At 57.0% G+C, this 27643-nt stretch overlaps 8 protein-coding genes across 8 annotated transcripts; 6 read left to right on the forward strand and 2 right to left on the reverse strand.

Moving 5' to 3' along the window:
- Positions 1-683: 683 nt before the first annotated feature.
- Positions 684-6182, reverse strand: KVR01_007032 (uncharacterized protein). The gene is made up of 7 exons (XM_044793599.1): positions 5883-6182; positions 4754-5642; positions 4459-4601; positions 4310-4403; positions 4020-4248; positions 1635-3967; positions 684-1580 (listed from the first exon to the last, which is right to left on the reverse strand). The coding sequence occupies exons 2-7, from the start codon at positions 4932-4934 to the stop codon at positions 1477-1479; spliced, it is 3084 nt and encodes a 1027-aa protein (XP_044644463.1). The 5' UTR covers positions 4935-5642; positions 5883-6182; the 3' UTR covers positions 684-1476.
- A 2057-nt stretch (positions 6183-8239) lies between these two features.
- Positions 8240-10680, reverse strand: KVR01_006740 (SCF ubiquitin ligase complex subunit HRT3). The gene is made up of 2 exons (XM_044791265.1): positions 9901-10680; positions 8240-9841 (listed from the first exon to the last, which is right to left on the reverse strand). Exons 1-2 carry the CDS (start codon positions 10282-10284, stop codon positions 8657-8659), a joined length of 1569 nt encoding a protein of 522 aa, XP_044644171.1. The 5' UTR covers positions 10285-10680; the 3' UTR covers positions 8240-8656.
- A 505-nt stretch (positions 10681-11185) lies between these two features.
- KVR01_006558 (uncharacterized protein) lies at positions 11186-13311 on the forward strand. The gene is made up of 2 exons (XM_044783039.1): positions 11186-11779; positions 11838-13311. The coding sequence occupies exons 1-2, from the start codon at positions 11560-11562 to the stop codon at positions 12983-12985; spliced, it is 1368 nt and encodes a 455-aa protein (XP_044643989.1). The 5' UTR covers positions 11186-11559; the 3' UTR covers positions 12986-13311.
- Positions 13312-13658: 347 nt separating this feature from the next.
- KVR01_006514 (uncharacterized protein) lies at positions 13659-16099 on the forward strand. The gene is made up of 4 exons (XM_044795031.1): positions 13659-14309; positions 14377-14451; positions 14510-15701; positions 15766-16099. The coding sequence occupies exons 1-4, from the start codon at positions 14261-14263 to the stop codon at positions 15872-15874; spliced, it is 1425 nt and encodes a 474-aa protein (XP_044643945.1). The 5' UTR covers positions 13659-14260; the 3' UTR covers positions 15875-16099.
- Positions 16100-17370: 1271 nt separating this feature from the next.
- KVR01_006630 (uncharacterized protein) lies at positions 17371-18556 on the forward strand (the record flags this gene model as incomplete). The annotated part of the gene is made up of 3 exons (XM_044793056.1): positions 17371-17393; positions 17527-18058; positions 18140-18556. The coding sequence occupies 3 exons, from the start codon at positions 17371-17373 to the stop codon at positions 18554-18556; spliced, it is 972 nt and encodes a 323-aa protein (XP_044644061.1).
- Positions 18557-19277: 721 nt separating this feature from the next.
- On the forward strand, positions 19278-20245 carry KVR01_006866 (uncharacterized protein; the record flags this gene model as incomplete). The annotated part of the gene is made up of 2 exons (XM_044783466.1): positions 19278-19886; positions 19961-20245. 2 exons carry the CDS (start codon positions 19278-19280, stop codon positions 20243-20245), a joined length of 894 nt encoding a protein of 297 aa, XP_044644297.1.
- Positions 20246-22305: 2060 nt separating this feature from the next.
- On the forward strand, positions 22306-25485 carry KVR01_006833 (uncharacterized protein). Its single transcript, XM_044787951.1, has 4 exons — positions 22306-23847; positions 23979-24313; positions 24375-24953; positions 25022-25485. Exons 1-4 carry the CDS (start codon positions 23179-23181, stop codon positions 25143-25145), a joined length of 1707 nt encoding a protein of 568 aa, XP_044644264.1. The 5' UTR covers positions 22306-23178; the 3' UTR covers positions 25146-25485.
- A 746-nt stretch (positions 25486-26231) lies between these two features.
- Positions 26232-27342, forward strand: KVR01_006623 (uncharacterized protein; the record flags this gene model as incomplete). Its single annotated transcript, XM_044785011.1, has 2 exons — positions 26232-26440; positions 26514-27342. The coding sequence occupies 2 exons, from the start codon at positions 26232-26234 to the stop codon at positions 27340-27342; spliced, it is 1038 nt and encodes a 345-aa protein (XP_044644054.1).
- Positions 27343-27643: the final 301 nt, after the last annotated feature.

Genomic DNA, 27643 nt, shown 5'->3' on the forward strand with positions numbered 1-27643 from the left:
ACGCCTTTTCCTTTTCCTCTCAAGTCCTTTTCCCCTTCACTATTTTCCTCTTTTTTGGGGGGGAGGGGGGCATTTGCTCTGCTGGGGTTCTTGCTAGAAATAGATTGTCAGACATTTGTAGGATTCGCTGTTCCCCACGCGGCCACAAGATACAGTGCATATGGATCGGTAGTGGATCACCACCAGCTGTCCAGCTTCCTACAGGACAAAGTCTCATGGAAACATCACTTATGGGATGAACTGCCGTCAAAATGTCTCCTACAGAACAACCTGCCGTGGGGGAGCCTTCCTTCGGGAAGAAAGCAACCAAATCACATGGCTTAGTTCTACACCAAGTTCGCAGTACTCGAGGATGTGGCTGGGTTATTGGGATGTTGTAAGTAGGCAAACGGTGGCAGCAGGACCGAAGACTGGAAGCGGTTGTCCACGAGACAGACAAACAGAGTCCTGCCCTCCAAGAAAGCAGATGACTTGGCAGGTCCGTTGGTCACGACATGGTGGCAACAGCATTGTGCACTTCTTCTGCATGGCAGACAACATTGAAGCTGCCAGCTCTCGTCGCGGGCGGTATTCGCAGCATGCAACATTACGACTTGGTTTTACTTGCTCATGTTGAGCCGTCTGATATGTTCACGCCTGCAGCGCTGACAAAGAACACGCAAAAGACAAATCAGTAAGCAAGGTGTAGAAAAACTGTTTGCCTGGGCATTATTCTTTCCTAGAGTATCGGGTCGGCAGGACGGTAGATAGGTACGTAGCAAATTTTCAACACCGACCGGAACCACCGGGTTTCCAAAAAGGCTACCCGGACCAGGGAGCTATCTCACCGAGAAACCGCACCCGGACGATGTTTCTCGAGGCATCGTTCTGAAAAGACCGCTCCATTGCAAGCGCGAGCCCTTGCTGGTTTCCCCGGGGGCTCAGACCCACTCCTCCAGGCAAAGGGAGAACCAGCCCGGGAACACTACGCACGAATCCTTCCGGCTAAATCACCACCGGTTGTCCCCATTGCGCACACGTCGACTGGCTCTTTCCCCACTGATAAGAATGGAAATTTCGAAGAGCGCGAGAGAGGTGTATCGGGGTATTAGTTTTGGCTAAAAGCTCAGATGTGGAGAAAAGGACAGGCTTGCTTTGTGCATCGCGGTGAATCATGAAAGAAACGAAAACACACAAAAAGGAGCTTTTCTAGTGGTATCATTTTGATATTTGAAAAAAGAAAACGTCGGAAACATGGGAGGAATAAAGGCTAGGGGAATGTCTCGAAAGATTCGAGGGCAGAGTTTGGGAATGTGTAGGTTTGAAGGAAGCCCAGCCCGCATCGGCGGCGATATTGGCGACGAAAGAAAGGGTGATATATCTGCAGACCGACGTGGTAGGTGAGCTGTTCAGGCAGATGATGTCGTCTTGGTATGCCCGTCACAGGCTTCCCGTCCAGTCATGTGTGTCGGCCTTGTCGTGATCAGTCGCGGGTTCCTAACGCGGGACTGGAGGTCGCGAGCCGGGGCCCTGGACACCCTCCATGTTGCCGGTCAGCTCGGCGACGCGCGCCTTGATCCGGGCTACACGTGACTCGATGGCTATTTGATTTTGTTAGTTGTCTGTTTGCGGTTCTGAGACGGTCATTCACTTACTCTCCTCACCACTGGTGTCTGATTCTGGCTCTGTCTTGGGGACACCTGGACGGTGCTGGTCGTCACTACGGCGCTGGTTCTGTTGCGCAGCACGCTCAGCGGCGTTCTTGCGTATCTGTGCCCATCGCTCAATGGCAGGCGCAGGACCCTCTTGTTGAGGCTCGAACTTGGGCTTAGGCTTGGCCTGGGGCTGAGATGATGGCTCTGGGGGTGCCGGTGACCTGTGGCGCTGAATTGGTGGAGGGGCCGCGTCGTCTTCTTCATCTGCCTCATCGGACGGGACAAATGCCGGCTGGTCTTGCAGAGGTCCTTGATCGAAGCGCGCGAATTCGTCCCGGGCTTCCTCCGCGTCTGCTGTGTCGACCCGGGACACATCGTCGTGGATCGACGGCTCGTAAGCTGGCTCGTGGTTCACCGGCGAGACCGGCTCGTCACGAGCTTGGGGAGGCGGGGTAGGCTGGGTTGTCTGGGTTGCCTGCGTGGCTGGCGTCTCAGCAGGTTGCGTCCTTGGAGTCTCATGTTTGGGCGTCTCGGGCTGTTCATGCGCCGTGGGCTCTGGCGTGTGTCTGCCCTGCTCCTGGGCGAGGAACTGGCTCATATCCACGGCCGCATTCTCTGGTAGCTGTGAGACCCGCTTGTTACGTCCGAACAGTTTCCGAAATCCGCCTTTCTTCTCGCCCTTGTGCAACTTCTTGTGTGCCTTGGGGCTAGACGTCTCGGCAGGCTCGGGTGAAATCATGTCTTCCCGTGCCAGGTCCACACTGTTGGGCTCCTCCTTAGGGATGGGAGGCAACGGGGAGTCGCGGCCGTTTTCTTTCATAGGCGGAGCAGGGCTCAGGGCCCCCTGCCGGTGATCCTGAGACTGAGCCGAAGGTGAAGGCGGCGGGAGAAGCGAAGAGGGGTACGAAGGCTCTTCTGCTATCGCGCCATAACCGTTTGATCCTAGATGTCCATTTGTCTGCATCGTGCTCTGCCCAATCCCACGCCCAGCGCTCGTGTTCGCCAAATAAGCGTCTCGGATAGAGTCCTTGTCGTATTTGTTTGCCCACTTCATGGCCGGCGAGGCCTCTTTCATGATCATCGGCTGCAGCGTCATCACACTCTGAGTCTTCTCCGCCATGAGCTCAGCGTCAGTTCGGCCGCGGCGAATGCCTTGGGCCAGCCCTGCTTCCCTTCTTTCACGCTCCTGCTTTGCCTGGAGTTGTTGCGCTGCGGCTTGGATCTTGGCCTGCTGGTCTGGGCCGAGGCTCGACTTGCTGATTGCACCCGTTGTGGAGCTAGGCTTTAAGTGGCCATCGCCTTTCTCGAGGACGTTCTTGCCGGCGGTAGACTTCCGCCGGGAGACACCACTCTTATCCTTGTCCTTGTCCTTGTTGCGCCTTGTCCAGCTGAAGAAGCTCTTCTTCTCGGCAACGTAGGCGCCCTCCTGGGGTTCGGGGGCGGCGCCCTTGATGACTTCCTCGAACACCAGCCACCGCCCACTTCGAATGACTGTCTCGATGACCGCACAGCGTCCAAAGGCAGACTTTCTCTCGGGTGTCTCTTCGGGCGCTAAGCTGATCATCCACACCCACCAGAACGCATCATCGAGGTCGACCCTGTTGATGCTGGCAAGCTCACCAGCTTCGACCTCACGCCCGGATTCTAGTCTTGGCCTGTGCGACTGGGCAGAGCGTTGGCGCACATTCGTATCGATCGGTGGAAGCACTTTGTCAGGCGGTAGGAGGACATTGTTGGGACCGTGGCCGCTGTCGTCAACGAAACCAGATGAGAGGAAATCAGCCCAAGATGGGGTGGTAGGTCTACCACCGAAACCAGGACCAGAAGCCGGGGCATTTCTCAGACCTTGTCGCTGCGGGCCTGGACTTATCGGTGGGTTCTCAAAATCGTCCTCTTCATCAAGTGTGCTCGTGAAACCTATGTCCTCAAACCTCGACCAAGAGGCGTCGCGCAGGCCCGTGGAGTGTTTCGAGCTGGATACGGATTGAGTCTGGTTGGCGGCTGCGACGGCTCGCAAGACTCGTCGACATTCTTCCGTCAGGGCTGCCACAGGATCCTCGTACTCGGAGAATTGCTGCAAAGACGACTCTCGGTACTGGAAATGATTTCCGCGTCGTAAGAGGGCAAAGGGAGTGGGTGAGACGGTTTCCACGATCATCACAACTTTGTAGGTGGATGACTGCATCAGCACTGGTCTCTTCGGCGGGTACTCGGTCTCCTGGAGAAGCTTCGAAAGTGACATGGGCAGCATAGAAATTGCACCTGGGGTCTGTTGTTGCGGGGCGAGCGTCCTGAGGTAGGCGAAGAAGAGGTGGCTCGTGGCGTCGGCGGCCCTGTTGACGGTCAGTCCGTGGGGCAGAGTATCAAAGGGATGTACGAGCTCACTTCAGCCACTCCTTATATCCACCGTCAAAACCGTTGCCGGTGTCTCTATGGTCAAAAGCCCACCAAGCTGCCATTCGGGACAGCTTACGGCCACCAAAACCGTTCATCTTGCCATGTGCAGCGACTGCGGCGAGCAAGTCGAAGAAGTTGAAGATGATGCTCGACCGGGCGCCATTCTCGACGCTCAACGGAATGAATGTCTTGAAAGAGTCCCGAGCCATATTGGAGTCTGCACGGTCTCCAGTCAGTCTTGTTCCCGTCGGCCCCTGGAGCTGCACCGCGCCGCATACCTTGTTCACCCACTTTGAACAGCTCGTAGGCATCCCAGCCGACCACGCCACCTTGCAAGCGACTCCAGCACCATTTGATGGCGCCAGCGATCACCTGTCGCAATGGTTAAAACCAAATCAGCCAGGCTCGGACAGACAACGTAACGTACCATTGGCTCAGCCATGCGCAGCTCCTGCGCCAAGGTCTCGCCGCGAAGTGCATAGTTGTCGAAGAAATGGCGTATGAAAGTCCGCACTGCGCTGGGATCTGACGTCGGCCGGAAGGGCAGTAACAGGAAAGGCTGATCGAGAGCTGCACAGTGAAGGGGGTTAGTTTTATTGCGCCCGAGCTAGTTGGACAAGAGTCTGGAGCAAGCACCGACACAGCGCAGAAGGAATGGGGCCTGGGGCTGCAGGGCGCATGCAGGATGCTTCGCTTGTCCAGAGACCGGCTTGACTTCATACCTCTTGACTTTATCTCCTCTGTGCACCGTTTGACTAGCTCATGGACCTCCTCCGGCTCGACCGAGGTACGGGCCCATGCATCGGTCCATCTTGGCTTTGCAGGCTGCTGGTCGGCGTCGTCATTTGCGCCCTTCTTCTTGGACTTGCCGTCCTTGCCCTTTCGTCGAGTAAACATGCCCATCGTGCCTCAGGAAAAGGAAGTCTTTCTGTGAGGCTCGTGGCAATGAGACATTCGACGAGTTGGCAGCGAGGGGGGTGGGGAGGGGGGAACGTGAAAGGGGACGATCTCTCGATAGGGTGGCGGGACGCGTCTCGGTCGATCGAGGCTAGGTGCGATCGGTAGCAGTGCTCGGGAAAATTAAAGTGGACGGATCGTCGACCTGGTCAATTCGACTGAAAGTTGCAGTAGCTGGAGTAATCTCGTTTGAGTCTGGTGCTGGATTACGGATCGCAAGGCGACACAGGGCGTGGAGTCGAGCAATGGGTGCGGCTGGCCACGACTTGGCGACGGTGGGTGAAGGGGAGGGGAGGCTATCGCGGCGTGGTGTGTGGGGGTATCGAAGAAGTAAAGATTGGGATGAACGTGGCAGGCGTCAGGGAATGCCACGAACATAGAGCAGGAAGAAAGAAAAAAAGGCCAATGCGGGCTCAAGAACAGCCTGCAGGGGAAAACGATAACGAATGGAATGAACAGAAGGAACTGAACTGAGAGATGTGAGAGAGTGAGAGAGTGAGAGGAAGGGAAAAAAGATTGGGTCGAATTGGGACAAGTAGACTTCAGGGGTACGGGCTGGAAGTGGGAATAGATGGACCAGTCGACACGGGATCGGATCTGTTCGCGCTCATGGATGGACGGACAGGTTGCAGTTGAAATTAATTGGGACGGGCCCTGTCCCTCTCATCTGTCAGTCGGCCATGCCAGGTCAAATCGAGACGGGCAAAATAATCTAGACAGGCAAAGGCAGAGTCGAGACAGGTCAAGTCGTCCGTCTCCTTGCCCCCCACCGCGAGCTCGACGAACCTGATACAGACAAAAGGGCGCCGAGTCGCGCAGATAGCCAGATACCGTCTCCTCTGTGCGCACCCGACGGCAGTCTGGCCAGATTGGGGAAGGGAGGGGTGCACTCACAGGAACCACAGTCCCGTCAAGCAGGTACAATGGCGGGCAAGTGACAAAGTGGTGGTGCAAGTATGGCCCTTCGAAATTACAGGGCGGCCGGCGTGTGTGAGGGGTGCGCGGTGCACAGCTCGGCAGACGGGCTGGCCCCAAGACCACCCGTTCTTGTCTGGGCCTGGTCGCGTTGGGCAGTGAGTGGATGTCCTTGTGCAGATGCAATGCAGGCCCTGTGGGTATGTGGTCTTGTTCTGTCTTGTCTGCTTGTCTGGGCGGTGGGTGGGGGACTGAGAGTCTGAGACGGAGGCAAGCGAGGCACCTCGACTTGGGCAGATGAGAGAGAGAGGCAGGCAGGCAGGCAGGCAGGGCCGCTGGATGCAACATCTCAATCTCAAACGTGGAGGATTGAGCCCGTCATTGCCCTGCAAAATGGCTGGCCCAGCCCCGCCCGCAGCTCCGTGGCCCTGCTCCTCGCCTTTGATGGTGTTTATGCGCGCTGGCCCGAGAGTCAGGACTGCCCGCATCAATAACGCAGAAGCTATGATGCTCCCCGACACACAGCTTCACGCGCCCATGGCTCGTGCCACAGGGATCCATAGTCCACCCTCTCTACACAGAGCCTGGCAGTCAGGCAGTCAGACAGGCAGCGTCTAATAACCATGGGCTCATGCATGATCGGCACCGACAACGACAGGCCCGGTTCGTTCCTCTGCGCGTTTCAACCCTCCCAAACCTTCAATGTCGTCCTACTACTCCGTGCTACCCGCACCACGGAACATTTGCCCGATCTACACTACATGCCTAGGCACTGTCTACAGGAAATAGCCACACTAACCAGCCTGGGCACAGCTGGCACAGATGCATGGGCCACCCTTTTGTGCTCTAATTTTAATTTGCGTCGAGGGCACTGACAGGAACCCGTTTCTTCAACAAGTCTGCATCGGTTCAGAAGAGATCCAGAGCTCCTCCTTAGTCCCACCACGGCGTCCCGGAATGTTACTGGCCTTTCCCCGTTTGGGCCTCGGCTCCTATCTCATCACACCACCCCTGTTGCCACCTGCAGCTGCAGCCTCTTAACCTTTTTAACGCCAGCACATCCACATCCAGCCCACCACGACGGTGCCAACCAGAGGCCCTGAGGCCCTGAGGCCCGAAAACACCAGGCATATCGCCAACGGTACCGTGGACGGGACTCAGAACCCCATTGGCCTCTCACCTGGCCACCATGGCGTGGGAAATGCGCTGGCAGCGCCTAATAATCTGCGAAATAAGAGCCACTGGTTTGCAGCCACCTAGCCAACTGCCAGGCCAATTGCGTGGCCCCGCATTCGTCCCTGGCATGGTTAGATTGTTCAAACTTAGTAATTACTGCCCAACAGTCGGTACAAGTTCTGTCTGTTGGCCTCATGTTCGCCGCCTTCTTGTTGGAATTCCAGCCTGTGAATCAAGCCCCTATGGGATTCCCTCCTACCTCTTTCCTCCAGAGAGACCGTCCTATATGGGCCGCAGTAACTTCCAGCACAAATCGTCATCACTTCAGATCCACAGCATGTTGTCGACCATGCGTGCCACGATGATGAGGAGCGCCACGACTGCCACGATTTAAGCTCATCTCGCGTGTGCTGTGGCTTGCGCCTTGCAGGTCAGCGTCGTCAAAGTGCCTTGCAGTCCCGCCCACCCAACTGCATACTGCCCACCCACCGTGAACCTGCTTCCGGTGGACACTCACTCGTCTTGGGGGCCAGGGCACCACTTTGGTTGGTGCAGTCCTTGTCCGGCCTGGTCGCTAACCAATCTAATCAGCGTGCGTATCTACCTATCTATCTATATCCATCTATCTGTATCCATCAACCACCATTGACAATTGCGCCCAAGTCGCATGCATGATGAGACTGTCTCTCACCAATGTTTCTGGTCGTTTCTGCTGCATATCATCATGCTCTGCCCGAAAGCCCAACCCCCCCCCCCCCAAAAAAAAGAGAATAAAATTGTCCCCCGACACCATTCCACGCTATAACACTGCTTAGTTGGGCGGCCCCGCGCGCATCCGATTCGCAAGTAGTTGGGCGTTGGGAACTCTCTCCATAACACCCGGGTACGAGGAGCAAAACAAAAACCTAAAAGCATAAACGAGCACGGTCCCAGCTGACCCGCACCAATGGCCCGGTACCGCAGCAGAGATGCACACTATTGCTAGGGAGAGCTCGACGGACCGCAGCCTTAGTGTCGCATACTCGACCATGCCTCCTTCCTTGGGCCTAGTCCCAGCGCCCGAGGCCACCTACGGAGTACCCCCCCTCCCCAAGATTGGCGAGGCGTTGCACACGATCCGAGGCTGAGAAAAATAAATTATCGGCCCGTTGCCACAAGCTGCCGCCAAACCCCATGGCATACACAATATGCTTTGCAGACCGTCCGCGAATGTCGGTTTGCTGCTCCCTTTCGTGGGTCAGGCGAGGTGGCTCCCTCCCCTCCCGCTCTGACCGGGCGCTGAGTAGGTGGCATTAATCTGAAACCACGACTTCATGCTTGACCTGCCTAGCGGAGCTGCCAGACGTCGGATGAACGAGGCACCCATGCCGTACCCGTGCCCCATTTCCCGGGACTGGCCGAACCAGATCTCGTCCATCGTTGCGCCTCGTCAAATGTTCCTACGTCGTAGTATACCAAATTTATCTCAGTGGAGCGTTGTGCCTCTTTGGGCTAGTATATTCTTCCCGCTCTTAGGTCTTGGTTCTAGTTAGGTGTACTTACTGTAGTATGCCCCCGGCATTCTAGTCTGCCGTGCTCTATGCCAGTCGATCATCCGGTGCCTCTGAAAATCCGTAGCTCTTCACCCTGCTGAAAAAGAAGGGCTTGATATCCTTGAGCGTGAACTCGTCCCACTCCTCCGCACTCTTGTTGTAGCTGTAAAACCCACGCCAAGCGAGCTTGTTGTTGCTCCCGGTCTTGCCCGCCGTGCGGAGCGCCAGCTCCATCCTGTACAGGTAGTTGCCCCCGCCGTCGGACTCGATGAACAAGTTGCCCTCCGTGTCTGCCAGGCTCACGTCCTTGTCTTCGTCAACAAAGTCTACCGCCGAGCTTAGCCTCCACCTTGCCCTCAGGGCGTGCTGCATTGTGCTGCTCGGCAGGTGGGCCATCGCGCCCTTCTTGTGCAGTGCCAGGGCCTCCTTGGTCATGTGGTGCACCACATTTGATGGCTCCTCGACCGTGCACAGCGTGATGGCCGTGCCGTCCCTGAAGAGCCTCAGGTACCGATAGTACGTGACTATATGTACGGGGGAATTCCATGCTAGGGAATTGGTCTGCTGTCCCGCCCTGATGTAGTTGATGGTCGAAATGTAGCACCCGTTAAAGCGTACCCGTGGCCGTCGTCGGAACATGCGCTGCCATGTGCGGTAGGTAGTTTTGAGTAGAGAAACAGTAGTGGCCTGGGCCTCTTCCTCGCGGCGACGGCCCGCCTCCGCTGGATCCTCCAGGAGGGTGTGCTCTTCGGCAAGAGATTGCCAGCTCACACTCGTCCGAAATTCATAATGCATCCCCGTGAAGCCGAACTTCGGGCCAAGGCATATCCGCTTCCATATGCTGTCCTCGGTGGCGACCAGCCAGGCGAATCGCTTGCACACCCGTGAGAGCCGCACATAATCACCAACATCTTCCACCGCGAGTTCTTGCAGAATGTGGATGAGGATCTCTTCCGGAAGTTCAGCGATAGGGCAGGGCGGCTGCGGCATGCCTTTGATATACGGCTGAGCGGGCTCAATGGACAAGCCGGCAAAGCTTGCGACGAGTTCCGCTGCTGTTAGAGGCTTACTCTCGGCAGAGGACTGACCACCCTTAGATGAATTATCCTCCGCGGGAGGCTGTGGCGCATCTCGGACCACAGGAGGGCCCGATTTACTCGCCTGGGCTGGTTTCGCCCAAGCTGCAGCATGGTGCTTGTTCTTGTATTTCTGATCGACCTTATGATCCATCTGGGCCATGCCACCATTAGCAAGGAGATAAGTCAAGGTCAGAATACTACGGCACGTACCCTGAAAGCCTTCCGATACAACCGCAGGCTGTCACCCAGTGACCCCTGGCCTTCCTTTTCGACAGCATGCTCGTAGTGGTCAAGAGCGGTCACGGGGTCTGCAACGTTTCGCTCAGCTTGTCGCGCCGCCGGGTGTGGCTCTATGTCACCAAAAACCCTGACCTGCACATGGTCATCGTCGGTTTCGAGAACCTTTGGCCTGCTGGCGCTGAGGTGGGCTGGCCGAGGCGGGATAGATGCGGCGGGTTGCGAGCTGTTGGCAGTGTTTGTGCTCGATGAGGCATGTTCTTGTGAGCCGGATGACACTTTGTTCCTCGCCCGAACCTCGGCACGCCACTTCTCACGAAACGATTCAAGCTCTGGGTTGGCGTCCTGAGAGTCCATCGCTGGCCGGCTTTGCGCGGGTCTAGGCTGACCTGCTTATGAATACATCAAGCGGGCCTTTTAGGTTTTGGCTTGTGGTTGAAGGTGGCCTTGGGGTGATATCCGGAGTTATGGGATTGCTGATAAACCTTCCTACTCGAGCTCTACAAATACACGTGGAGGTGGTGGATTCGGCTGAGGTATAGGCAGACGTGTGGGTAAGCGGCAGGGAGTCACCGGGCAAGTAAGTATCAATCGATGAGGTCGTTCCGACGGCCGTCATGACGCCTTATCTTATCTCTGACGGACCTCAAAGGGGACGGGATCATGCAGACGGTTACTCCACCTGCCCACCTGCCGTCCCCAGGCCGTCCCCAGGCCGAGGCATGCGGGACGTGCAAGCTGCAGGGATCAAAGAGCTTATCCAGGGACCTAAGTTCTTAAGTACCTGAGTATCTTGTTGAAAGTGATCACTTTGCAGTCCATCCCGCAATTCATCGCAAGGTGCCATGGTAGCGGCGGGTGTTGTGTAATAAAGGCCCCGCTCAAGATAGCAACATGGGCTGGGATGTGCAGGAAGATGCCCTATAGAATAGAAGGGTTATCTGGAAGCTGGCTACTGCGCAGGAAGTCGGGGTATAGCAGGTTATGAGCTGGTAAAGTTTATTATTGAAGGGGTTAGCGAATAGCAGTGCTTCTTCTGTAGTGCACCCCACGGCATTTCGGGATCTGTTGTGCTCCAGCTGCGGTAAGTAACGGCACAGGTGGCGGTTTGCCGTGGAGATCTCGTGCATTCGAGTCAAATCCAGGCTGACGGGTACCTAGCAGAGACGGGCAGCCGATGATACTATGAAATACGATCTTAGGGCTGCTAGCCTGTGCCGGCTGGACAATGGCTTCAGAGGCACCGATATCGCCGAGAGCTTGCGAAGCCCATCTGCGTCCGGCCCCACCCAATCAGCTGCCATTGGCCACTGACATCATCGAAATGCAATTGGGACCCTTGCAAACCGAGAGGGAATCGCCGGAAGCTATTCTGACTCTACTGGAGGGCGGGCATTTCAGGGAAAAAAAGCATATCGCAAAACCCGACACAACACCCCTCCCATGCCTCCCAGCACAACTATTGACTGCTGCTCCTCTCCACAACGTACCACCAGTGCAGCGCGACACACACTTTCGGTGCCTTTCAAGGCCCTTGCCTCTCCCAGATTCACGCATCGTGCGTGACTGGACCGACATAACTGAGCCGGCTGTCCTCGTCGCTGCGCGCCTGTGCGCTGCGGTGCTCCCGATATGGCCACCGTTCTGCAGAGCAGCCCGCCCGGGCAGAACCACGACCGGTTCGATCACACAAACGAGCTAGGCCCGCGAAACGCGCTGCTTCCTAGGCAAGACAGCGTGGACGGCGGCAGCGGCAGCGGCAGCGGCAGCGGCAGCGGCACGATCCCCGACATCACGCCCTTCCAGAAGATGTTGTCTGCGACCACGGGGAGTCTGTTGACTGGACTGACGAGTATGAGCCGAGTCTTGCATCACTTGGTCGCGGCGGACACAAGGCTAATTGCAGGCAGTGACACCCCTCGACGTCGTCCGAGTGCGCTGGCAGTCCCAGAGCCTGAGCCAACAGCAGCACGCCCCGAAACTAACAGCCGAGCCTCATCACTTCGCCCTCAAGTCCGCCGAGATGTTCAGGCCTCCGAACCTCGGCGTCACCTCTTGCTGCAGGGAGGTCTTCTTCATGAACAACAATGCTGAAGTTTGTGTCGTCGGCCCGCACGTCGACGGGCCCGCAAGGGTAGACTGTGCCGTACAGGAGACCCAAAAGAAGACATTCACATCTACGCTCGATGGCATGCGCAAGATCGCCAGGAACGAGGGATTCTTCACATTGTGGAGAGGCCTGTCACCCACGTTACTCATGGCCATCCCCGCCAACATGATATACTTCCCGGGATACGAATGGTTAAGATATGACAAGAACAGCCCTGTTGCCAGATTAAATCCAAACTACGCGCCTCTCGTGGCTGGTATCCTCGCACGCGTCGTCGCAGCCACGGCCATCGGCCCGATGGAGCTATTTCGAACGAGGCTCCAGGCTTCTCACGGAGAGACGGCTACCGGCCACGTCAAAGACACCCTCAACAGTATGCGGGCACAGCTGAAGACGCACGGTTATCGCTCATTGTGGAGGGGACTCAGCCTTACGCTATGGAGGGACGTGCCGTTCTCTGGGATGTACTGGTGGGGCTACGAGACGATCCGGGGGAAGCTCACAGACGCCAGGGAGCGCAACAAGGGACGGACTACGGTTGGCGGCACCAGGGCGCGACGGCTATCGCAGAGCAACGAGAACCACCGCGAAACCTTTGTGGACAGCTTTGTCGCGGGATCCATGTCAGGAGCGCTTGCCTGCATCGCCACCATGCCTTTCGACGTCGGCAAGACGCGCACCCAGGTGTACCACGAGAGCGGGAGAAGCGTGGCTGGCGAAGCTGTGAAGGCAGGCGCTGCGCCCGAGGAGCAGACAATGGTTCGCCTGCTGCAGCACATTGTACGGACGGAGGGGCCATCCGGCCTGTTCAGAGGATGGCTGCCGCGCGTAGCCAAGGTGGCGCCCGCATGTGCGATCATGATCAGCAGCTTCGAGATGGGCAAGAAGATCTTCCGGGACGTCAACGAGCGGTCGTCAGAATCGCACACTGAGCTCGATGTTGAGTAAGCAGCGGTCCGACTCGAACATCTCCACTTGATGATTATGGCATTGTAAGGCGTTGAAAAGGGGGTTTGATCTATACAAGGCGTTTAGCAGCTGGGGTGAGGAGTCATTCCGTGCCCGGTTTACCTCAGATACCGATGGCATATTTGCGGCTTGAATGCCCTACAACAGAGTATTAAATACCAAAAAAGCTGTATAATGAATACCATCACCGACCTTGCAAGGTCGGCATCAGGACGAGGGACCTACCTATCGATAGTACGTACCACCGCATTACGGACACAATTAGGATACAACCTTCATTGGAAGTGTGGCGAGCAGAACGCGATGACGACGCCCACGGTCCACAGAAACTCCAATGAAGCAATCTGCAATTTCCCCAGATCTCCGAGGCCCCTGCGGGAGCAAGAAAGCTGCGAGCTTGTTATTTGTTAGCCCTGCAAGCCTGCGTCGTAACGGGATCTGTTGCAGCCTGCAGGCGTGCAGTTGAACCCGTTGGACTCCCTGGGCAAATCACCCTGAATTTAGGTGGGGTTCGGTGCAGGGGGGGCCTGGCAGCTGCCGCTCCCTGCGTTCCCTGCGTTACATTTGGGAGGCTCCCCACAGGTGGGCATCGAACATCAGACGTGCAGGACGCCTGTAACCCTCTGGCCCGGCCCACTGACAGGCTCAGCCTCTGGGCTTGGCCCGGGCAGGACTACGCAGGTGATCTCATCCACCAAGCTCCGGGTATCATCTTCATTTCTTTGCGTCTACGGCGGGCAGGCCTGGGCTGCGATCTCAGCTCAGTCACCACTTCCACCACCATCCCGGTTGGCTCATGCTCCCGGCACCTGTTCCTTGATTGGGCTCCCTACCTTGTCGCCATCCCGTCCTTGCATTCTGGCCCATGTGCCTGCTGATGAATCGCTCTGTCAGTTGGCTCTGTTCCGTCCTCTTTGCGAAAAGAGGGTCTCGGCGCCGACAACCTTGATATCTGGACGCCCCTGCCCTTCCAAGAACTCGTCCTTTAATCTTCAACTGAATCATTCGGCACGAGGGACTCCTTCCTTTCGATTTTTACTCCACGACATTACGAGACCACGACTACGACAAGAGGCCAACATCACAGGCTCGCGCGTGCAGACTTGATCTTCACCTGACACGCCGGCGCGGCACCCAAGCTGCGACTCCCGAGGTAGCCGGTCTTCTCCCTGCTGCAATACCATAGAAGACGAAGACATCAGCGCTGGCTTGTTACGGAATCAGATCGTAGAGGCCTCGGACAGCCTGGGTACTATGGCGTCCTCCGCAGGGCAGCCATGGACGGGGGGTCTCACAGGTGCAGGCAAGTTCCCGGATCGTCGGTGACACGGCCTGGGCGCACACTTTCCATCTGCTAACACACCACATAGCCAAGCTTGAGGCGGTTAAGAAGTTAGTGGAAAAGCTCACAACCGACCTAGAGAAGCGGGACCTTACGACTGAGCGTGAGTTATCCCATACATTCTCTCTTCATGAAAAAGCATGGCCCCTGACAGTATCTAGAACGAGATGCCGCCCTGGAGGAAGTCAAAGTTCACGGCAGAGACCCAAGGAACGCAGATCCCATTTTCACCAAGGAGGGTATAACGACGCTCACACGGCATGCATTTGACACGTCTACCATTACGACCTCACACAATGCCCTGAGATGTTTGGCCAACGCAATGCTGATCAAGCCTGAGGCAAGGCAGGTCTTCGTCGACCTAGGTTGTGAGGCCAAAGCATGCACACAGCTCAAGCGGGACACCTGGGACGATGAGTTTCTCTGCTCGAGGGTGATCTTCCTCACCACCTATGGCACCAACGTCGACCTGGCCAAGTTGATTGATGAGTATGGGCTCGCGACTACTATTATTGCGAAGCTGGCGAACCATGCAAAACTGGCCTCGAATCCTGGAAAGGCACAAGCAGACCCGATGCAAGATATGGCACTGGGGGACACGCTGAAGTTGATGTTCAACGTTTCGCATTTTTGCAAAGCAAGGGTCGAGTCCTTCACGCCGGCTGTGCCTCACATCCTGACCCTACTTACGAAACGAGACATTGGACCCTCACGACCACTGGATGGCCCCTTCAGCGCTCTTGTGAATGCTCTGGTTAATCTAAAACTGGAAAGCAGCGAAGCCCAGGCAGCTTTATACCCACAGGGCGACCAGCGGGCATTGGCTGTGGAGAGACTAACACATCTGCTCGACCTCTCCATGCGATCATACAAAGACGCTGATCTCGAGCAGATTGTCACCCCACTGGTTAGCGTTCTGCGCAGCATACACGAGAGTGCACCAGACGACGTGCAGATGATAATCCGAAACAAATTGCTCCCAGCCAAAGACGACCGAGAAACAGTCCTTGGGCGCGGAGAGTCGCTGCCGGCAAGGTTACTGCGCAATTCGACCAACCCGCTGGCACCACAGTTCCGAGACGTCATCTCGCATTTCATGTTCGAGCTGTCCGACAAGGACGCCACCAAGTTCGTCGAAAACGTGGGCTATGGCTTTGCGTCTGGCTTCTTGTTCCAGAACAACATCCCTGTGCCGCAGAATGCAGTTGGGGCAGACGGCGCGGGGCCTAGTGGGAGACCAGTGAACCCCATCACGGGGCAGTTCCTGGATCAGGAAAGTGGCCCCGATCTCCCAGAGATGACTGACGAGGAGAAGGAGAGGGAGGCCGAAAGGCTGTTCGTGCTGTTCGAGAGGTAAGCTGACAAAGCCTGTGGCCAAAGTTGATTGTGTATTTGTTGACGCTAATAACTTGGACAGGCTCAAGAAGACCGGCATTGTAGATGTGCAGAATCCCGTGGAGCAGGCTTTTCGCGAGGGTCGGTTTCAGGATATCAAGGATGACGAGAGGGTTGAGGAATTGGACTAAACCGTTCGGTCGCCGTAATGACACTGTCTTGATACGGGGCGCCAGAGGGCCTGGCTGAAACTCGTTGCGGCTGCTGAGAGACTTGTGTCAACGACATATGTGGCCCTGGTACAGCGACGTGGATGAGGCCCTGTCATATTGTTTTCGGGTGAGGTCATATGGTAGTCGTATAGAAACAGTACCATAGACCGGCATAAGAGCACTTCAGATGCGTTATTACTGTGACGCCACCGTATCTTCCAAAGAGCTGCATGGTGAAACGGTATATCAGAGCCCCTATGGCTTGCTGACATCTTGTCTGCCGTCTTATGGGAGGCTGTCCTGCAGGAGGCCCGGAGGTCATCGTACAGGAGGCTATCGTAGAGGAGATTATCATGCTGGATATTATCGTCGGAGGCTGTCTTACACGATAAAGTCGGCTACTAAGGATTGCCTAGGGGCCCGCTATGTACATTGTGATGTGCCCGCGCAATGGATACACACTGGAGCAAAGCTCGTCTTACAATAGCACGTTACGAAGGGCCATAAATGCCCATAGTCCGCAGCTGTTCCAGTGGAATGAGTTGAGTCCCAGATGGATAGGACTGTCATCTGCACTTTTCCTTAGCTGATTGTCTCATTTCCCTTCGTAACGGTTATGCACAGTAAAGTGCAAAGACAGAGCCCCATCTTCCCCCGCCCCCCACGCCTATGTACCCCGTACCTACGAATGGGCGACGTACCTGCTGGAAGCACAACGGTCGGGCCGCATGTCACTATGATGCCCCCAGATTGTCTTGCGCTTTCGAACACCCATCGTGAAGCTACCCGACTTCAAAAGTATTTAAATCGTGTCGTGTGAATCCAAATATTGCACAATAAACACGGACAAATCTTTTCGACCACGGCTTGGTTGTTGGGATCAAGGTGAGCCCTCTTTAAGTGTTAACCGAATTCACCTCTTGGGTGCTGAGTCTAATAACAGTTAGCGTGCGCTCAACTGCACCAACACTCTCGTTGCAGCGCACTCGCTCTGGCACAGTGTTTACTGCCTACCTACCTCTCCTACCGCGAACCTGGCACCACCTTCTTTTATCAATCTCGCCATCTCGCCCATCAATTGAGTCTCGAATCAACTTGAGGGACAAATGATTTCGCGCCACTCCATCTCCAGTCCAACGAGCCTCTCGTTGATTTTTCTGTAAGTCTGAAATTGCAGCTTTTGCGCGTGCGCACTCCGGCGAGCTGCTGCTTTCCCATCACGACGCGACCTACTCATCGCCTGCCTTACTGCCCTCGTGCGCCGCCTCAGACTCATCTCTCCAGTCGCGCCTTTCGGCACACCATCTCTAAACATCGTACAGTTTTGCGCTTTAGTGGAGCAGCGTCTTGGGGTCCTCAACCCAGACGCGCTGTCCAAGACGGCAGACTATCTGAGCCCGCGCAAGTTCGCGTCACTCATCGGCCGAACAATCTTCAATAGCGGCGGACCCTCGAGGCCCTCGCAACAGGACACGATGCCTCCTTTCGTCGAAGACATGTAAGACTACCCGCGACCAAGTCATGCCTGCTGCCACGTCCCGCTGTCCTATCACGGCGCCTCCAGCTCTTCCCAGCCCCTGTTGCGCGCGCGGGGTCGCATGGCCAGTCTCAGCTGATGTGTAGCTTCGCAGGGAGGAGATGATGAACGAGCCGCCGATGACCAACATTGGCACAGACCTGTTCGACAACTTTGCCAACTTTGACGACGACGAGGAACCTCTCGACTCGGGCCCTATTCTCCCCGACATTATGAAGGAAGAGCTTGCGCAGACCGTCGTAAGCATCGAGGACGAAATGAACGGCAACAGCCATGATTCCGACGACGACAACGAAGACGGCGCCGACGAGGACCTAGAGAACGGACACGCCGCCGAGGCGGCCGTGGACGTGCCGACCCCAGCCAAATCCAAGAAGGCAGCCAGCGCAAAGAAGGCCGGCCGCCCCCCCAAGGGCGCGTCGCGCGTGTCCATCCCGGCCAAGACTCCAAACTCTGCCAAGACGAAGGCGGCTGGTGGCCGTAAGCGCAAGGTTGAGGAAGGCGCAGAGGAGCCCGTCGCCAAGCGGCCCAGTCACGGCCGCGCTACTGCCGCGGCCGCGATGGAGGGTATCAAGGAGGCGAGTAAGAAGCGACCGCGCGCTGCCCCTGGGACCGTCAAGAAGGAGGTACGTCTACAGCCACTTATTCCTAGCTTTCGCACTGTGCTGGGGAAGATGCTCGTTACTGACAGTCTTCGGGCTACCCAGGCACCCAAATCTGGTCGCGGCAGACCTGGCCGAAAGCCCAAGGTCGAGCAGGATGGGCCTGCGGCCGAGGAGTACGAGATTGAGGACATTTTGGACTCCGGCATGGACCATGATACGAAGCAGGTCCTATTCCTCGTCAAATGGAAAGGCTACGGTGACGAGGCCAACACCTGGGAGCCCAAGACCAATTTGACGCACGCGAAGGAGCTGGTGAAGGAGTTTGAGACAGCCAAGAAGAAGGAAGAGAAGGCGGAGAAGGCGGCAAAGAAAGGAACGACTGCTGCCAAGAAACCCGCACCAGCAAAACCAGCTCCACGCAAAGCTGCTGCGAAGGCACCTGTCAAGAAAACTGCAGCAAAGGCAGCTCCTGGGCGTCCGGGGCGTCCTGGCCGCCGCGGTCGGCCCAAGAAGACGTAGGGCTCGCCAGGTCAAGTACTGAGGCGCGTCGACGAAAACCAACCGGGGGGGGGAGCTGTGGGAGGCCCAACATTTGACATTCGGCGAGTCGGGACACGATGGCGCCGTCGAAATTTGGAGTGGGCTATAAACGGCGTTGCGTTTAGCAGTCCGCGCCCTTGGATTTTGAGTCTTTGGTGGATGCAATTGGCTGGAATATGAGGACTTCTGCTTTGAATTGTTTGCTGCAGAACTTTGGCTCTGCACCGAGTCACGGATACCCCATAGCTGGAGCTACTCCCAGAGCAGCCCTGCAAGGATCCGATGTACCGGCAGGTACTGGAAAAGGTTGGTGCTGTGGTCAACTAGTGACAGGCATCAGGAAAGCGGGAGAAAATGTACAAGAGAAACCATGAGTGATCAAATTTGGGTGAAAACCAATGCGTCTGGAAGCTGTCTGACATCAGGGTCCCCGGGGTACCTAGCTAGGGTGCCACCCAATCATACCAGCCCCTTGTGTCAGCTCGGCCCCACAGTAGCTGAGTACTCCGTACAGCTCTCGGGCACTGCGGGCGGGAAGTTTTGACACTTGTCTCCCGAGGACCATCACACCATCAACCGCCCGTCGACCCGGCCGCCCCAACATCCGCCGCCCAAGCAAGAGGGACGTAGCAGCCTGCTGGCCCCGACCTGTCGCTGCACGAACCAGCACCCCTGAGCGGGATATCTCCCAACAGCGAAGATGGAATCCCTCCGCGACACGCTGCAGCCCTTGCTGCAGCCCATCACGCACAACCTCCCGGCGCCGATCCGGGACCTGGGCGTGTCGCTGATCGGCGACAAGTGCTACTCCTCGCTCGTGCTGGACATCGACGTTGCTGACGAGGCGTGCCTGAAGCTCGCCGTGTCCAAGGCGCTGGGCGTGGGCATCGTGGCCGCGTCGTCGGTGGTCAAGGTGCCGCAGATCATCAACCTGGCGCGGTCGCGCTCCGCCTCGGGCGTCAGCTTCCTCTCCTACCTGCTCGAGACCTCCAGCTACCTCATCTCGCTGGCCTACAACGTCCGCAACGGCTTCCCCTTCTCCACCTACGGCGAGACCGCCCTCATCCTCGGCCAGAACATCGTCATCACCGTGCTGGTCCTCAACTACAGCGGGAGGGCCGGCCTCGCAGCCCTCTTCGTCGCCGTGCTGGCCGGGGCCTTCGGCGCTCTCTTCACAGAGGGCTTGCTCGACGCCAAGACCATGGGCCTCCTCCAGGCCGGCGCGGGTACTCTGGGCGTCGTGAGCAAGCTGCCTCAGATTGTCGCCATCTGGCAGGAGGGTGGCACGGGCCAGCTCAGCGCTTTCACGGTGAGTCTTGAGGCCGGCACGTCCGGCGATAGAATTGTCTGGAAACACAGAAGGCTGATCTTATCTTTGAACAGGTCTTTAACTACCTGCTCGGCTCGCTCGCACGCGTCTTCACAACACTGCAGGAGGTGGACGACAAGCTGATCCTGTACAGCTTCATTGCGGGCTTCGCACTGAACCTCGTACTCGCTCTCCAGATGCTGTACTACTGGAACCAGCCGTCGGCCAAGGCTCTGGGGAAGCGGAAGGAGAAGGTCCCGCAGCCCATCGCGGCGTCTTCGTCTGCCAATTCCGCGACAGGCTCCTCCACTGCCACTACTACTCCGAAGAAAGCGCCCACGACGCGCAGGCGGGGTTAAGAAGCACGCGAGAAGGCCAAGTCAGGGGCGTTGAGGCGTCTTCACGAGATCAGACATTTTGTGGTGATTCAACATGGAGGTGGATGGGGGAGGGTGCAGGAGGGCACAATCTAATGGCTTGTCAGCCAAGACCTACGGTAGTTAGATCTACACAAATGTCAGACCTTGATTCCTAGCTCATGTCCGCTTTGGGGAAGCCCGCGATAGCCGTCAGCCCGTCATCCACAATGCTGGCCTTCGGGTATTCCACTCCGACGGGTGGTCAGGCCCACGGCGCCCGAACTGACTCGGCCAGCCCCGGTGCAGGAGGAGGAGGAGGAGCACTAAGCCAGGGGTGGTTCGCGGATTGCTGCAGACTGTGCAAACCTGCGCAAGGGCACGACGCTCCCGCGCGAAGATCGAGATTGGGCGGATGCTTTCGATTCGCCTGGGCACGATAACAAATGCGCACGTCTCGCCCTGCTGGTAGGCTAGAGCGCGGCTGTCGGCGGGATAGCCGCTTCAAGATGCCCGATATAGAGGGGAGGGATGAGCTGTTCACTCATGCAAACAAATCACCAGACTCGATGCTATCCGGCCGAGCCGTCGAGCCTGATGAGAATGCTCCTTGGCCAGAGACGGGCACGTGGAGGGAGGAGAGGGGGATGCAAGACGCGGTTCGGGGGCGCAGTAGCGCATCGACCGCAGGCGAAGGTTTTGGTGCTGGCAATGTGGTGTTTGCGCAAAACTATAGGCCTGAGATTGTGATGAGCTGTGTCTTTGTGTGCGTGTTGAATGAGTTGTTCTAGACCGGCGGCAGACGTTTGCTACGACGCTCTGCATGCGAGGCTTGGTCCGCCGGCTTCGGTCCCCGGTGGACGAGTGATTCGCTGCGAGACTGGTGATCCTTTCGGTGTTGCCCATCCGCCCCCGATTAATTCTTCCCCTACAGATGATCATCAACGGGCAGACAACTCAAGTCAGGGAGATAACGATCGGTGTGATCAGTGGAGGAGGGACCTGGCCACAGCCCTGGTCAAGCTATCAAGCAGTCAAGGTGATGCCGGCCCTCGTGGGCGGTCTTTGTCAGTCGGATATGTGCTGCATAATCTGGGCCAAGGCGGCTCTTCCAACCCCTGCCTGGTCCACCAAGACCGGGGGTCGCTGAGAAGGCCTGGCGAGGCTTGGATCTACACACACGTGTACCGGGTCTGTCCGTCCGACAAGCCTCGCATGTGCATGTCAAGTCATCTCATCCAGACCCCCCTCCTTTCTGTTGGCTCATCGCCGTCGGTGAGCTTTGGGGAAACACCTGCGGGTCTTGGTTTCCTCTCACGTGCGCTTGTTATCTTGCCTGCCTTGATCTGCGGCGTGCCGAGTGGCACCAACGGATGAATGGTGTTGCGGACGGTGGACCGCTGGAAACGGAGCAGAGGGAGGTGAGGTCAACCAGGCGACGAGGGCTTTCATGGCGTCCCCTTGCTCGTCACTCACCGCCCCCGCCAATTGGGCCAAGGAGCATTGGCTTGAAGAGCCAACGGCGATGCCATGGATACGTGACCCATTTCTCCCGACCTGCGGCCGTCCACGTAATGCTGTGTGTGTTTCCCTTATTCCAAGGCTTACACCATATCGTCGGTGCAGGACGATCGTCTACAGGCTGGCCTCTCATGGTCCCTGCGATCCTGCCTGGGATGCTGGTTCAGGGAAACTCTTCTGAGATGACATGCAACCTCTGGGTCAATTGGTCTGGGAGACCTCACATGATTTCGTCCTGCATCGGATAGGTGCTCTGATGGTGACACGACAGATAGAAGAAACCAAGGCGGTCGGAGTAGATTTGTTGTCCAATGCACAGGGCATATCTTGGCACGGAAAGGGTCTACTCCTATCATTACCCCAATTCCAAGCAGTCAGATTCCCCCCAGTCGGTTCATGAGCCTGGACCCCTAGACCCTAGACTACCCCAACAAGGCGGAGAAGAGAAGGCGTGGGACGACGAGGCGGCAGGGCGGGCAAGGAGACTGGCTCTTTTTTTTTTGGTCTTTCTGGGAAGGCTGAGGAGGTGGGTCTGCCCGTGTCTGTCTTTCTGCTCATGTGCCCTTTTCCTCCCTCCCTTGTCCTGTCCACCTTACTCTCTCTCGTTCCGCCCCAGATTGCTGACGACTGCGTACAACAAGACGTGCACGGAGTAGAATCCAAGGCCTTAAATGAATTACAATCAAACCAATCACGGCTTCTCACCACCCTGTCCTGTCTCACCGCATCAACAACCCGGTCCCGCCCCAAGCTAGCCGTCCTGGCTTGGCCTGATCTATAAAAGGTTGAGTCAGGCCCCGTTCAAACGCGTTGACCACATTGTCCAGGAGAATTGCGTGATCAAAGCCGTGGATCATCATTTTGCGCTGCAAACAGTCTGGAAATACTACACACGGCGTTTCTTGTTTGAGAAGGAGAACTCCCTCGTCACTTCACCCTGCACCAAATCCCCACCTGTATCTCTGTATCTCTCCGTACCCATTGGGAAGAAGGAGGCTATACCGTACAGTCGGAGCGTTTCATTACGCATACGGTCAGCCGTTGCCATCGCCGGGCTGAGACGCACGCACACACGCAACTATTGGGCTCCTTCCTCAACCCGGCCTCGGTCATCCTCTGGTCATTGCTCGGGAGACACGGAGGCGACTTGGAAAGGATTCATAATAAGGCGTGACGGACGGGTCGTCTTGGGCTACTCTTCTACCGCTTTTATCTGATCTAGGCTTGGTCCATTCTTCTGATATCAAGTTTCACGCACCCACCCCGCGCCGGCTTCACACCACCACCATCACCACCACCACCACATTTTCTTTTCTGCTGCATTGCGTGTTGCTTGTCCTTTTTCTGTTCCGAGATATCTGGGTCTAGTTTACTCTCTGGGTTTGCAGAGCTGTCTATACCTACACACAGATACAATGGCACCCGACTTAAACTCTCTCCCTTCGTCACCAAACCTGACGAAGGAACAGACTCCCTTCAATGGCCAGGGCAATGGTACTAACCCCAGCTTGGGCAATGGCACGAAGCGGCCCAACATCCTGTACATCATGGCCGACCAGATGTCGGCGCCCCAGCTGAAGATGTACAACCCGGACTCCCAGATCAAGACGCCCCATCTTGACAGCCTCGCGGCAAGATCCGTCCAGTTCGACTCGGCCTACTGCCCCTCCCCACTCTGCGCGCCCTCGCGTATGAGCATGATCTCGGGCCAGCTTCCCATGAGGATCGGGGCCTATGACAACGCAGCTCAGATCGGCAGCGATGTCCTCACATATGCCCACTACCTCCGGCTGCGGGGCTACCACACCGTGCTGGCCGGCAAGATGCACTTCGTCGGCGACCAGCTGCACGGCTATGAGACCCGCCTCACCAGCGACATCTACCCGGGCGACTTCGGCTGGGCCGTGGACTGGGACAACCCTGAGACCAGGCTCGAGTGGTACCACAACGCCAGCTCCATCAAGCAGGCTGGAGTCTGCGTCCGCAGCAACCAGCTTGACTATGACGAGGAGGTCATGTACAAGTCCACCCAGTTCCTCTACGACCAGGTCCGGAAATCCGATGATCGACCTTTCTGCTTGACGGTACGTTTGATAAAGGAAGACGGAAAAATATCAGTATATGGATGGCCAGACTTTGAGCAGCCATGACATAACCGTAGATTTTGGAACCACTATGCCCAACGTTTTGCTGACAGCGCTGCTTAATTGTGTAGGTTTCTCTCACCCACCCACATGACCCCTACACCATTGAGAAGAAGTACTGGGAACGGTATGAGGGAGTCGACATCGACCTGCCAAAGGTCAGGATACCCAAGGAGGAGCTGGACCCCCACAGCCAGAGGTTGCTGAGGGTCTGCGACCTCTGGGATGAGAACTTCACGGATGAGCAGATCAAGAAGGCCAAGAGGGCATACTACGGCTCTTGCAGCTATGTTGATGACTGTATTGGCAAGCTTCTGCAGACGCTTGAGGACTGCGATCTGGCTGATGACACCATCATCGTCTTCTCTGGTGATCATGGAGATATGCTTGGCGAGCGTGGCCTGTGGTAAGTTCCACCTTGCGGCCCATAAAAGAGGCCAAGACATAAGCTGATCAAACAAAAACAGGTACAAGATGAGCTACTTCGAGGGCTCTGTGCGGGTCCCCATGCTGGTGTCGTACCCCAAGTGGTTCGCTCCCCACCGTGTCTCTCAGAACGTCTCCACTCTGGACATCCTCCCTACCATGTGCGACCTTGTTGGTACCAAGCCGGAGCCAGGTTTCCCCATGGATGGCATTTCCATGATGCCACATCTGCTCGGCCAGGAGGGTCACGATACCGTTTTCGCAGAGTACACCGGCGAAGGCACCGTCTCGCCGCTCATGATGATCCGCCGCGGCCCTTGGAAGTACATCATCTGCCCGGCGGACGGCGAGCAGCTGTTCAACCTGAAGGACGACCCGTACGAGGTGCATGACCTAGTCAAGAGCCTCTCCAAGAAGGGATCCAACCTGAGCGCCGAGGACCTCAAGGTCAAGGAGGTGTTCGAGGCGTTCAGCGCAGAGGCCAAGGCAAAGTGGGACTTCGAGAAGATCACCAACGAGGTCCTCCTGAGCCAGAGGCAGAGGAAGTTTGTCTGGAAGGCGCTCAGGATCGGCCACTTCACGAGTTGGGATCACAACCCCATTGATGACGGGCGGGATAAGTAAGCATTCCTTGAGATTCTGAGATTCTCGCATTCATGGAAGACGGCACGGCTGACATTCCCACCAGGTACATCCGCTCTCACATGGACCTCGATGATTTGGAGAGAATGGCACGCTACCCTCCTGTCGATCCCAACGGGGTTCCAACCAAGAAGTTGCTGTCTCACCAAGCTGGTGCTCTGGGCGAATAGGCCTGCGGACCTCTCTGCACATACATTGCTCGAATGCTCGAAGTTGTCCACCAGTTCCTTTTCACGTGTTTGATGGGCCCAAGTGGACGCTTCTACGACGATACGAACTTTATAGCTTGCTGATCTTTAAGGTCTCATTGTGACGGAGTTTGTTGCATGGCTGCGTTTCCTCATTATTATCGTGTTCTCGCCACAGACTCTTGCCATTATGCAGGAGTCAATTGGTGACAGGAGTCAAGGAGTCAGCGAACGGAATCCGGATGACACGGGAAAGAGGGCCTCGTTCAGGTCCCTGTATGTTAGGTAGTCGAACTCAAATCTTCAATTGAAGCATACCCCCAGGTTCTGGCCACGCTGGCATTGCCATTCTGCCACTGTGACAGGAAGCTAATAAGTGATCGCGTGCTTGTGAGCCTTATGTTCACCATTGCCAAGAGGAGGCGGCAGCAGTATGGCATCATGTACCTGGACACTGACGCGAGCGGGCGTGCCTGCAGATCCCGTCTCTGTCTGTCGGTAGGGCTGCATTGGCCCGAACCGTCTGAACTCAATTCCGGCTTCCGTTTTGGGCGGACGCCCGGCGTTACAGTGGCCAACAGTAGCAGCACGAGTCCGTTTCGAGGCGGATCATGATGCCATCACTAGCCCGAATTGCGTGCTGGATGCTTCCAAAGCGAGTCTGGATTGTTCTCTGCCACGCCTGGGCCATGGAAAGCGTTAGTCAGACATCATGGCCGCTAGCGGACTGCGGGGTAGAGCATCAGCAGCATCTCCAAAAAGTGTGGGGTAGCTCGCCCAGCCGCCCTGCCGCCTAGGCAGTTACCCAGGTACGGAGTACCGACATCTGCTCGTGGGCCTGGTGGGCACGAAGCCCCATTCGCAGCGGAGCCTGACGTCCAACAGCTTCGGCAGCTTTTAGGCACAGTCCAATTGCTGATCGCGAGACAACCACCAGACTTACCAGCGACGCACACTGCAGCACGAACTCCAGATCCTCACCTGACCCAGTTCTGACCGAGTACAACCAATCTATACCCTCGAGACACTGGATACTGCCCGCCTTGCCGGCTGGCTGGACTTGCGACGATGGCTTCCATGAGCGCCCTGGCAGGGGCTTTGGCGGGAGCTGTGGCCTCGTCAGATCAAGCCGATGGTCAATCGCAGAAGGGATCTCTTAATTTGAGCCCAGATGAAGTGCGAGCTCTGGAAATGACCCGTCTCCGTCTGGTCCAACTGTGCAATGGCCTTGAGCGCTTCAAGGCCGACATCTACCGAAGCAACCCGCTACCCAACCCGTGAGTATTCGGGTTTTCTGCGCCTCCTCTCCCACGTCGCGCAACAACATACTGATAGACCTCCTGCTATCAGTCAGAATCTTCAGAACTCGGCGCGGATCCTAAAACAAAACATGACCCACCTCCTCGAGATCATCCAGCAGCATTCCTCCACCTTCCAACGAGTCGTCGTATACCCTTCCACCAACTACCCCGGCCGCACGCAGGAGGGTGTCATCATGCAGCTCCTGCGCAAGAAGCTCGAGCCCGACGTCGAGACACTCGTGGAGGCGGCCCGCGAGGCAGCGCTCGCCGCGGGTGTTGACCCCAAGACAAGTTTCAACTCCACCGAGGACGCACAGCAGATGAAGGAGCGCAACAAGCGCGCCAGGCTGGAGATGCAGGGCTATGGTAGCAACGACGACGACGACGATGAGGACGAGGACAACTCAGACGACAGCGAAGAGGGCGACCCGGAGCCCCACGGCATAGGCGACGTCTGGTTCGACTCCCGCGCGTGGTGCAAGACGCGACTCGCCGAGTTTGTCAGAGATGACTATCAGGATGCCTACACGGCGGAGGAGCGCGCCATAGGCATCGAGAACGTGCGGACCGGCCTGAGGCAGAATCTGGAGGACGAGTATGAGGACGAGGACGAGGACGAGGACGAGGAGGACACAGAGGGCGACCAGGCCATGACGGATGCCACCTCTGCTCTCCCGGGCGGCGGGACCTCTTCTGCGCAGCCTGGCAGTGCCGGTGCCGGGCAGCAGGTGAACACCTCAACGCCAACGGTAGGGGAGGATCCAGAGCGCATGCTGTGGTTCGCGCTCAGGGGAGACCGTGACCTGCCACCGGGTGTCGAGCTAGAGTCTCAGCGGGTTGAGAAGCCTGGGCAGAAGAGACGGTTCGGTGATCGCTGATTAAGCATCAGCTTGACTTATCCACTGCATGGTGGCACACGAGAGCAGCCACGGCACGGGACAGACTACTCGCTTCATCCGCATTGACACGATGCCACACGCAGTATACCCTTCTCGAACAATCTCGCGTCGCTTTAGTTGAGGAACGATGATGGCACGATCGTCAGAGAGGTCAGAGACCTCACCTGGTGAGAACCGGCACGAGGACAATGACGCGCGGCAGTTTCAGCGGTGGCCACCGCTGTTCCCAGCCGCCCCCCATCACCCTCTGCCATGTCATAACTCGAGGTAATTTTGCAGC

Source organism: Diaporthe batatas, assembly GCF_019321695.1.
Source record: "Diaporthe batatas strain CRI 302-4 chromosome Unknown Contig00007, whole genome shotgun sequence".
In the NCBI taxonomy this organism is placed as follows: Eukaryota; Fungi; Ascomycota; class Sordariomycetes; order Diaporthales; family Diaporthaceae; genus Diaporthe; species Diaporthe batatas.

What these genes read in the sequence shown, in the direction of transcription:
- KVR01_007032 (XM_044793599.1), bottom strand. Translation starts at nt 4,934, where the DNA reads ATGGGCATGTTTACTCGACGAAAGGGCAAGGACGGCAAGTCCAAGAAG. An exon ending in GTTCAAAGTGGGTGAACAAG is followed by an intron (nt 4,249 to 4,309) that starts GTATGCGGCGCG and finishes GAGACCGTGCAG; the next exon opens with ACTCCAATATGGCTCGGGAC. An exon ending in GGATATAAGGAGTGGCTGAA is followed by an intron (nt 3,968 to 4,019) that starts GTGAGCTCGTAC and finishes GACCGTCAACAG; the next exon opens with GGCCGCCGACGCCACGAGCC.
- KVR01_006740 (XM_044791265.1), bottom strand. Translation starts at nt 10,284, where the DNA reads ATGGACTCTCAGGACGCCAACCCAGAGCTTGAATCGTTTCGTGAGAAG. An exon ending in TGTATCGGAAGGCTTTCAGG is followed by an intron (nt 9,842 to 9,900) that starts GTACGTGCCGTA and finishes GGCATGGCCCAG; the next exon opens with ATGGATCATAAGGTCGATCA.
- KVR01_006558 (XM_044783039.1), top strand. Translation starts at nt 11,560, where the DNA reads ATGGCCACCGTTCTGCAGAGCAGCCCGCCCGGGCAGAACCACGACCGG. An exon ending in TCTGTTGACTGGACTGACGA is followed by an intron (nt 11,780 to 11,837) that starts GTATGAGCCGAG and finishes AATTGCAGGCAG; the next exon opens with TGACACCCCTCGACGTCGTC.
- KVR01_006514 (XM_044795031.1), top strand. Translation starts at nt 14,261, where the DNA reads ATGGCGTCCTCCGCAGGGCAGCCATGGACGGGGGGTCTCACAGGTGCA. An exon ending in GCGGGACCTTACGACTGAGC is followed by an intron (nt 14,452 to 14,509) that starts GTGAGTTATCCC and finishes GACAGTATCTAG; the next exon opens with AACGAGATGCCGCCCTGGAG. An exon ending in CTGTTCGTGCTGTTCGAGAG is followed by an intron (nt 15,702 to 15,765) that starts GTAAGCTGACAA and finishes TAACTTGGACAG; the next exon opens with GCTCAAGAAGACCGGCATTG.
- KVR01_006833 (XM_044787951.1), top strand. Translation starts at nt 23,179, where the DNA reads ATGGCACCCGACTTAAACTCTCTCCCTTCGTCACCAAACCTGACGAAG. An exon ending in CTTGGCGAGCGTGGCCTGTG is followed by an intron (nt 24,314 to 24,374) that starts GTAAGTTCCACC and finishes AAACAAAAACAG; the next exon opens with GTACAAGATGAGCTACTTCG. An exon ending in ATTGATGACGGGCGGGATAA is followed by an intron (nt 24,954 to 25,021) that starts GTAAGCATTCCT and finishes CATTCCCACCAG; the next exon opens with GTACATCCGCTCTCACATGG.